The 10838-nt window shown below is 35.6% G+C and overlaps 1 protein-coding gene across 1 annotated transcript; it reads left to right on the top strand.

Moving 5' to 3' along the window:
* The first annotated feature begins 1537 nt into the window (after nt 1–1537).
* On the top strand, nt 1538–4408 carry LOC109215578 (abscisic acid 8'-hydroxylase 1-like). The gene is made up of 7 exons (XM_019379673.1): nt 1538–1851; nt 1954–2272; nt 2427–2810; nt 2921–3095; nt 3224–3330; nt 3443–3561; nt 3669–4408. Exons 1-7 carry the CDS (start codon nt 1652–1654, stop codon nt 3769–3771), a joined length of 1407 nt encoding a protein of 468 aa, XP_019235218.1. The 5' UTR covers nt 1538–1651; the 3' UTR covers nt 3772–4408.
* Nucleotides 4409–10838: the final 6430 nt, after the last annotated feature.

Raw genomic sequence — 10838 nt, 5'->3', positions numbered from 1 at the left:
ATTATAATATATATATTGTGTTTTTAACTCAAATTTTCAAATCGAATCCAACATTTCAACATGAAATATGAAAGCATATAGTATGTTATAAAAAATTAGCAAATTTTCAAAAATAATTATGTTTTAATTCCATAATTTATATCGTGTTAAGAGTCCAGTAATATATACCTAAAGGTTAAACTCATCAATATATCCTGGGAAAAGGAATCTTAGAGAATATTAATGCATCTGTTAAATTTTATTTTAAAAAAACTTGATTCGCTTTACTAATCATTGTTTAAATTCCTATACGATGGTACGGATAGCAAGTTCATCCCCTCTATACCCCATTTTGCCTCGTTTGCCCTTTCATAATCTGTACGCTGCCACTCGATGGAGTCAACCAACTCTTCCCCTACCCCAACTTGTACTTTCATACCCACCCACCCCCCTACCAACTCCGGGGCAGAATATCATGTCAGTAGAGGTGGAGCCAGAAATTTCATTAAGGTATCTAAATATAAAGAAATAAACACATAAAACAGCTAAGAGGAGTCAACATGTATTATATATTCATAAAAATAATTTTTTGACTTAGCGACATAATGTACTTTTTCGGCGAAGAATGGCCAGTTAACAGCCTTTAACCTAAGTTGGATCCGCCACTCCATGTCAGCTACGAATTTACGTGAGTCGAGTAATTTTTGTTTAAATTATAGAAATTTTATGCATATTTATAATTATATACTCTCTCCGTTTCATATTAGACGAGGTACTTTCCTTTTTAGTCTGTTCCAAAACAAATGACACATTTCTAAATTTGGAATTCAAACTTTAAACTTTTCATTTTACCCATTTACCCTTAATGAGAAGCTTTTATAGCCACACAAATGGCATGGCCCCACAGACCTTTTACCCCTTAAGCTTTTAAGATCATAAGTTTCAAAAGTCTTCTTCTTTCTTCTTAAACTTCGTGCCGAGTCAAACTACCCAGGGGCGGACTTAGTGCATGGACTACAGGTTCCCGGGAACCCAGTAACTCTTGCGTAGACTCTGTATTTATATTAAGAAATTCACTAAATATTGGTAAATATTTGACTGTGAACCCAGTTATTATTGCATATTAATCTGAAATTCGGTAGGAATCCATAAGCCTCAAATCCTGAATCCGCCTCTCAAACTACCTCATCTAATATGAAACGGAGGGAGTAACTGTGAATCAATTATTATTGTCATATTAACTTGAATTTTTACAAGGAATTACAAATTTAAAATCCTGATCCGGTTCTGCCCCATTTTCCCCACCCCCCCTACTCCCTTACCCCTACTTCACTCGCACACTCTTTCTACATATATCCAAACTTACACGTGCCCCACACCCTCTCCTTTCCTCTCTCTTTCTGTTTTGTATATATACAAAATAATGAGCTGTAGGGAGACTCCGTGTGTGGGATTCAAGCTGTAAATTAAAGGACCCCACCCCCCTACTCCTCACCCCCACCCCATCATTTTTTTTTTCTTCATTTTATCTATATATATACACCCTTTGCACTTGTTTTTTTTCATTCATTAAACCATCAAAGTTTCAAACTAGCAACCTAGAACCAAACAACATTTGAAGTAGTACTTGTTTTTGGTACCTTTTTTGTCTGTTGAAACTTAAAGGAAAAACATGGAGTTTGTTTCTATGTTATGCTTATTTGCTATTGTTTCTTTCTCTCTTCTTCTTATCCATTCAATCTTCAAGTTCTTAGCTTTTGCTACCAAGAAATTGCCTCTTCCTCCTGGCACTTTGGGTTGGCCTTATATTGGAGAAACTTTCCTACTTTACTCTCAAAATCCCAATGTTTTCTTTGCCTCAAAAGTCAAAAAGTTAGTAAACAAATCACTCACTTTCTTTAGTTTTCTCTTTATTTTCTTGATCTCAAGTTACTAATGAAAGATGGGTTGTGTTTGTTTTTTTCTTTTTTATAGGTATGGTTCAATATTCAAGACTCACATATTGGGTTGTAAATGTGTGATGATATCAAGTCCTGAAGCAGCCAAACAAGTTTTAGTCACAAGAGCTAACTTATTTAAGCCTACATTTCCAGCTAGTAAAGAAAGAATGTTAGGAAAACAAGCAATTTTCTTTCATCAAGGTGATTATCATGCTAAATTGAGGAAATTAGTTCTTCGTGCTTTCACGCCCGAATCGATCAGAAACATCGTCCCAGATATCGAATCCATCGCCAAAAGTACACTCGAATCGTTCGAAGGAAGATTAATCAACACTTATCAAGAAATGAAGACAGTATGTTCTCAAATTTCCTACATCTAAAACTTAGCAAAAAACAGGGGAAAATAGAGGAAAACAGAGTCCCCTGTTTTTTTATTCTGTTATTGAATAATGCTGCATTTTGGATAGTTTACTAAACTTGTTTTTTTACATTTTTGGTCATTTGCAGTATACATTCAATGTTGCATTGATTTCAATATTTGGAAAAGATGAAATCCTATACAGAGAAGATCTAAAGAAGTGTTATTACATTCTTGAAAAAGGGTATAATTCAATGCCAATAAATCTTCCTGGTACACTATTCAACAAAGCAATGAAAGCAAGGAAAGAATTAGCAAAAATTGTGGAAAAAATCATCTCAACTAGAAGGGAAATGAAGATCAATCATACCGATTTACTCGGTTCTTTTATGGGAGATAAAGGACTCACTGATGAACAAATTGCAGATAATATCATTGGTGTGATTTTCGCAGCCAGAGATACTACTGCTAGTGTTCTTACTTGGATCCTTAAATATCTTGGAGAAAATCCTAGTGTCCTACATGCTGTCACAGTAAGATCCATACCCTAACAAAAATCAAGAAAATTTCTATTTTTTTTCTTCTAAGTATGGTCTCATTATAGGAAGCAAAATATTAATATATTTTTTAATTTTTTTTCCAGGAAGAACAAGATGCTATAATGAGAAATAAAGAAGAGAATGGTGAAGAAAAAGTTCTAAATTGGGCAGATACTAAAAATATGCCTTTGACTACAAGAGTTATTCAAGAAACACTCAGAGTTGCTTCTATCTTATCTTTTACTTTTAGAGAAGCTGTTGAAGATGTTGTATTTGAAGGTGAATTTTGACCCCTTGTGATTTTTTTCTAAGTCAAAACTGTCATTTTCCAATTTTAGATATTTTAAAAAAAAAAAAAAAATTCCCCTGCTATATTTGTTAATATTATTTTTTTTTGATAATTTCAGGATATTTAATACCTAAAGGATGGAAAGTACTACCACTCTTTAGAAACATTCACCACAGCCCAGACAATTTTCCTGAGCCAGAGAAATTTGATCCTTCAAGATTTGAGGTAAATATCAGAGAAAAATTATATAATCTTTAATTTTAAGTCTTTTAATTTTTGTTCTTCTGATTTTCCCATAAAAATCCTATTATCTGAGACAAATCATTTTATGTTACAGGTGTCACCAAAGCCCAATACATTCATGCCATTTGGCAATGGGGTCCACTCATGTCCAGGGAATGAATTAGCCAAGATGGAGATTTTGGTTCTTGTACATCATCTGACCACAAAGTACAGGTCAGTAACAGAATTTGAAAAAACAAAAAAAGAAATCTCATCATTTATTTCCTAAAAATAGTATGTCAAATATATTTTCCTAATATTTTTTTCTTCATTTCTGACAGGTGGTCTATGATGGGCCCACAAAATGGAATTCAGTATGGGCCATTTGCTCTTCCCCAAAATGGTCTGCCCATTAAGCTATATCCCAAGAATTCATCACCATAAGCCTATAATAAGGAGTGAGATCAAAATTCCATTCCCAAAAAAAAAAAAAAAAAAAAAAAAAAAAAAAAAAAAAAAAAAAAATTGGAACAAGAAGAAAAAGGAGGAGAGGTTAAAATGAAGATGAAGAAACCAAAAATGGGATTTCCTCAAGAAATACGAAAATAAAAATATTAAACAAAGATAAGTTCAGGACCAAGGGTGGGAGGTAGAGTTTCGATTACGCGTTGGACCGAATTCAGTAATTTTGGTCTGAATTTTATATTTATCTTAAGAAAAAGTTGTTCAAGGCCTCACTGATGTCGGTATTGCATGAGCTTGACCATTCCAAAGGATACGGCCAAGTTCAAGACGAACACAATCTTGATACGTTCAAGGACCTAAAATTGTAAATACAGAGAAGCTTCACAGAAAGTCAAAACACAAGAGGGTCTGATTCATTTTCCTAAAAGAAAAGGAGAAAATTAGGCCTTAGGGAGAAAGTAATTAATTAGTGTACCATAGTAAGAGGATTTTTTTTTAATTTTATTTTTATATTTATTTGGGTTAATTTTATTGAATTCTGACATGTAAAAAAGTCCGCAAGGCAATTAATGAAAGTCTGATTAAGACAGCACATAGTTCTGTCAATTTCTCAAGATTATTGTTGTTTATTTGTTATTGCTCCAATATTCATTCAGTTGATTGATACATATTCATCCTCATCCTTTCGATGCAGCTACCTCCCCTTCTTCCTAACAAGATATAAACACTTAAAAAAACATATAAGTAAAAGAAGTGCACGCGTTGTATTTAATGGGTGTTTGGAGATAAGAAGTGTAAAATTTCGGAAAAAAAGTAAAACGTTTCACGTTAAAAATGGTATTTGAATAGGAGTTGTTTTTGAATTTTTATGTGTGATCTTGAGTGAAAATTGTGAAAAATAGTTTTTTTTTTTTTTTGAATTTTTCGAATTCCGTAAAAAAAGTAAAAAAATATTCGAAAAAAAAATGAAAAACGTTTCGGAAAAAAGTGACCTTTTTTGTGGCCATACGTGCCCTTAGTTCTTATACTTATTTTCAAAATTATAACTTTCATATTTTAAACATGCTTACTTATAAATATTCTATTGATGACTTGTTACAACAACAACAACAACAACAACCCACTGAGTTTTCGTGAGACGTTTGGGGAGGTAAGATGTACGCAGCCTTATCCCTACCTTAGAAGGGCAGAAAAACAGTTTTTGAAAGACCCTCGGCCAAAGAAAGAATGAAAAGAGTAACGACGGCAACATGTAGTAATATCAACAAGATAAAACAAGAAGACCAAAATCAAGAAAGCCAATAAACACCAAGTAGTAGTAACAATCTAAGAATAAATAGATACCATACTAACCCTGGCCTAATGCTATCGAGCTGAGTAGACATACGGGGAACGCTCAACTATCTACTAACCTGCTTCCTAATCCTCGACCGCCACACCCTTCTATCAAGGGTCATGTCCTCAGTAAGCTCTAGTTGAGACATGTCCCACCTAATCAGTTCCCCCCCACGACTTCTTTGGCCTACCTCTACCCATTCTCATATCTCATACCCACCAAGGCTAACCTCTATAAGGTATATTAGTAATGCAAGTATTAGTTATGCAAATATTATTTTTTATCTACTGTTTGGTGTGGTGTATTGAAATAATAATGCATTGCATAATTTTTAAGAAAAATAGTTGTTTACAAAAATGCCCTAAATATTCTCTAGCTTTAAGGGACTTTAAGGACAATTTTGTCTTTAATCATACTAATGCATGCATTAATAGCCTTGGTATTACTAATGCCGTGGTTTTCTATGTATTAGTTATACATAGGATAATACCAAGTATGATGTATAACTAATACAAGTACACAAGTTGAAAAAATGTACCAAACAAGGTATTAGTAATGCATAGGGCTAATGCTTGCATTATTTTTTCTAACACCTCCTACCAAACGACCCCTAAGGCTTTTGTGCTTCTCCTCTTAACATGTCCGAACCATCTCAACCTTGCCTTCAGCATCTTATCCTCCACGAGGGCCACATTCACCTTGCCCCAAATAACTTCATTCATTCCTAATCCTATATATCTAACCTGGTATATCCACGCATCTATCTCAACATCCTCATCACAGCTACTTTCATCTTTTGAACATGAGAGTTCTTGACCTACTATCGCTCTGTCCCTAATCCTATTAATAAGTTGATAATATAAAAAATTCTGACGATACATATAACTTAACCTCTTTCTCGTATTATGAAATACCGAGCAGTATGGCCTGTATGTCTGGTGTACTTTCTCATATTGTTCTCTGTTGCAGCTACTGTTGCTGTGTCATATTCAAAATTTATTTAAGAAAGAGTTGATAAAAAATTTGATAGGACGGTATCATTTTGAAACTGTATACAAAACTAAAATTAAAATAAATAAATGTGCACAAGTTCTAAATATGTAGATATTTTAATAAAAAAATCTATGTAATCTATCTCGCAAAAATTCTAATTAAACCGTAGTTAATCAATAATTTACAAATGTCCGCCATCATGCAACTTCAATATTCAAGTTTTACATTAGAGAATTAAATCCTTAATTTGAAATTTTACTTTTATAATTAATGTCTATAGCAATATAATAATTTAAAACAAAACAAACAAAAGATAACGATCAATCTATAAAACAATAAAGTAGAATAAACTAAAAAGAAAAAGGTCAACCTATTTGGTTACACAAGAAAGGGTAGAATTCTTGGCCTTCAATATTTGGATGCTTGACTACTGCTTCGTTTGTGGTGAATGAATTTCTCTTTAGTAAAATTACTATATAATCTTTTTAATATAATTCACATAGTACCAAAATTATTCAGAAAAGAACACAGAAATTTTAAACTACATGTCTAAATTAAGGTGCTGAATTATGGGAAGACATTTGGTTTACAAACTCCACGGGATATTGAAAATTAATTAGAGGAAATAATCTAAATAACCGTCCGCACCCAACTGCTTAAATTAAAAATAGCTCATGCATATTCAGTATATAATTTATGTAATCTTAAGTTAATAAACCATACTTTTGTACACCCCTTCCTTGATTCCAAGCGGCAGTTATCTCGTAACACTCAGCTGCCCAAAAGCCTCTAGACTCTCCATAAAGCTGCAGTAAACTGTGTCATCTATATGATACTATAAAGGGCAACTCGGTGTACTAAACTCCCGTTATACGCAAAGTTTGGAGAATGATGATATTCCATTAAGCGTCCTATTTCATCAATATATACATATATGTGATCAACTAGTTCACTCATAAAGTATGTCATTGTGACGACCCAAAGGGTCATCACCTATTTCCTCATCCACTCCGTGCTTCCGAGGTCTTGAAAACCTCATTGTTACTTGCCTCGATTTGCGTGCGCAGTCCGGGCGTGTAGCCGGAAGGCTTGAATATGAATTATGTGTGAAAATGATGAATTTTGATATTAATATGATTAAAGTTGACTTTGGTCAACATTTTGGGTAAACGGACCCGGACCCGAGATTGGACGGTCCCGGAAGGTCCGTAGAAAAATATGAGACTCGGGCATGTGCCCGGAGTCGAATTCCGATGTCTAGAGCCCGAGGAAAGAATTTTTCTGTGAAATTGTTTCTTTGAAATTATTAAGGAAAAAGAAAATGAAAATTGATTAAAAGACTATGGTATCGGGCTCGTATTATGGTTCCGACGCCCGGTACAAGTCTTAAATATGTGTTAAGCGCTTTCTGTAAAATTTGGTCGAAATCGGACGTCATTTGACGTGTTTCGGACCCAAATATCTAAACTTTGAAGTTTATGAAGTTATAATGAAAAATGATGAATTTGGGGCTTGATTCAATGATTTTGATGTTATTTTGGCGATTTAATCGCACGGATAAGTCCGTAGGATGTTTTTGAGGTTGTGTACATGTTTGGTTTGGAGCCCCGAGGGCTCGGGTGAGTTTTGGATAGGCCACGGGGTGAAATTTTGGACTTAAGGAATTGCAGGTCTGCAGGTTTCGCATTTCCCAAACATTTTTCGCAATTACCAGGATTGTTCGCATTTCCCAAACTTTCTTCGCAATACCCATGTTCGCATTACCCACATCTGAGACCTGCAATTTTTCATACTTAAACGAATTTTAACCCTCTTTTCTTCATTCTTTCGAAACCCAAACTCCATAGGCGATTTTCCAAGAAACCTATCTTTTCCAAATCATTTGTAAGTCAATTTTTACTTAACTTCTTCAATCTTTAACATCATTAGACATGTTTTCATCGTAAAATCAAGGATTTCCATGGGCGAAAATGGGGATTTTGGGTAGAACTTAGGTTTTCTTAAAATTGGGGATTTGGACCTCCATTTGAGGTTCGATTTCAAAACAAAACATAGATATGAACTCGTGGGGAATGGGTAACCGGGTTTTGGTTCGAACCTTGAGTTTTGACCACGTAGGCCCGGGGGCATTTTTGGAATTTTTGGGAAAAACTTGGGAAAATCATTTTTATGCATTCAAATTGATTCATATAGTGTTTATTAAAGTAATTGAAAAATTTGTGATTAGATTCGAGCGAATTGGAGGTGGAACCGCGAGGTAAAGCGATAGTTGAGGATTAAGTGGATTTCAAGGCTTTGAGGTAAGTGTTTGGTTTAACCCTAGCTTGAGGGAATAGGAGTTGAGTCTTGTTGCTAATTGCTATGTGATCGAGTACGATGTATAGGCATGGTGACGAGTATCTATACATTGGTGTCTAGCATGACCATGAGTCCTTATAATGTGATTATCATGGCTTGGTTGTGAACTCCGTGTTTATTGGAGGATTTCTATATGTTGTGAATAACATGTGAACGGTGATATGATCATTTGATCCTAGGAGCATTGGCTCGAATTGTGATACGAATATTGAAAGTAAGAAAGCGTTGGCTCAAGATGGTAGAGTGGATTATAAGATAAGAAAAGTAAGAAAGAGAAAGCGTTGTTGATTATTCCCTTGCCGGGACGTTTGGTTGAACTTGTTGGTTTCTTTTCCTTGCCGGGATTTTTGTCAAATATTTGCTTATTTTTTTTATGCCTCTTAATCGTGACTGTTGTTTGGGGAGTCAGACTGTTAAATGATGTGGATCGGGTTGCGCGCCGCAACAAAGATATTGAGGATCGAGTTGCACGCCGCAACAATAATATGTGAGGATCGGGTTGCGTGCCGCAATAATGATACATGATAAATGATGTGGGTCGGGTTGCACGCCGCAACAGTGGTATTTGTGGATCGGGTTGCACGCCGCAATAATGGTAAATTGTGGACCGGGTTGCACGCGGCAACAGTTATTGATACCATGTGTTTATAGTGAGTATTGTTTTCCTTGTTCATTGTGAATCTAAGCTGCTTTAGTTTGTTACTCGGAATTACTGTTACTATTGTTATCTCCCCACAGCATGTTTCCCCCTCCCATATTGCTAGTTGTTTGGTATTTTGTTTCCGTTGTATATTTATAACTGCACAGGTTTATGTGGTGTCCGGTCTAGCCTCGTCACTACTTCGCCGGGGTTAGGCTAGACACTTACCAGCACATGGGGTCGGTTGTGCTGATGCTACGCTTCTGTGCATTTTTGCACAGGTCCAGATTCTGAGGAGCAGCAGCAACATTAGTACGAGAGAAGGCTTTCATTATCACGAGACCGAGGTAGCCTTGCAGGCGTTCGCAGGCCCGACGTCTCTTCTTTATGTTCTCTTTTAGACTGTTGCCTCCATGTCTCGAGACAGACAGCTTCTATGTTTCTTTCAGACCTTTGTATTTAGTATATTCTTAGTGGTTCGTGAGTGATGTGACACCAAATCTTGGGTAGAGGCTATTATTAAATGTTCCGCGTTTTGATTCAGATTTATAAATCAGACTTCCGCTATTATTCTTAGTAAATTTCATGTTCTATATTGATGCTATAAATTGTTAAAATAATTGTTTAGTGATGAAAAGGTAAATAAGTTGGCTTGCCTAGCTACCACGAGTAGGCGCCATCACGATCCCGATGGTGGGAAATCCGGGTCGTGACACAAATCATTGCCCTTGACACCTGTTATGAATGCAGTAACGTGATCTCGTGGATCTGATGTACCGTCATACTTTGGAATATCAGGCATCTTAAACTTCTTTGGAATTGGGAGGGGAGCAGCACTTGGCTTCCATGGTTGTTGGGAATATTTATCTATATCCACTCCCTTGATCACGGGCGGTACTCCAGGTATTTGCTCTATGCGTTCATTTTGCTCCTTAAGCTGTTTCTGCAAGGTTAGTACTAGATTTTGCAAATCAGAGTTAACTGGATTACCTAGGTCTCTCTCTTGTGTTTCACTAGGGGTTCCACCGCTGCCTGAATTAACCAATCCTGAACGAGGATTCTCCAAAGTGTTGTTGTGTGAAGTAGATGTGGGTGGAACAACAGGTAATTGGCTAACAAAAGCTTGAAGAGCGTTATTGACTTGAGAGGCAATAAGTTTTTGCAGAGCCTCATTCATGGTTTCAACATTTTCGAATTGAGCCTGTCCATCTGTGTGAGATCCATCAGGAGTGCCTTCACGAGACCGTCGTGGGGAGCCTCGTGGAGAACCTTGTGGAGAACCTTGTGGGGAATCTCCCTGAAGTTGTTGGATTGTCTGAATTTCTGGGTTTCCTTGAGTGTTGTCATTGTTGTTCGACAAGATTGATGTAATTAAGAAAATTAGATTGAGATATGCTTGATTATCAGATTCCCGGTAACGGAACCAATTTGATTACCCAAAAATTAGATTTTAGGTCAAAGCTTGAATTTAGAAGAACTCAGGTTACTGATAATCGAAAAAGTATATAAGAAAGAGATTTTGAATGATATAATCAGAAAACAAAAAGAACAAAGTTTATTCCCGTAATATTTTTTTGTCCCCTACAGATGTTGTGACTTTCTCTTTTTATAGTTAATTTTAAGAGAAAGTGTAATGACTTTGTCTTAATGAGGCAATTACGAGCAATAAATGACATTAAAAGAAACGTTACTCAATCATTCATATAATACAAATTCTCT

This window comes from Nicotiana attenuata, unplaced genomic scaffold (assembly GCF_001879085.1).
Source record: "Nicotiana attenuata strain UT unplaced genomic scaffold, NIATTr2, whole genome shotgun sequence".
NCBI classification, from domain to species: Eukaryota; Viridiplantae; Streptophyta; class Magnoliopsida; order Solanales; family Solanaceae; genus Nicotiana; species Nicotiana attenuata.
The sequence above is the reverse complement of the archived record's forward strand: the minus strand, read 5'-3'. Positions and strand labels throughout refer to the sequence as shown.

Excerpts from the sequence above, each read along its gene's own strand:
- LOC109215578 (XM_019379673.1), top strand. The coding sequence starts at position 1,652 with ATGGAGTTTGTTTCTATGTTATGCTTATTTGCTATTGTTTCTTTCTCT. Across the intron at positions 1,852-1,953 it reads TTTGCCTCAAAAGTCAAAAA|GTATGGTTCAATATTCAAGA; the intron begins GTTAGTAAACAA and ends TCTTTTTTATAG. Across the intron at positions 3,331-3,442 it reads TTGATCCTTCAAGATTTGAG|GTGTCACCAAAGCCCAATAC; the intron begins GTAAATATCAGA and ends TTTATGTTACAG.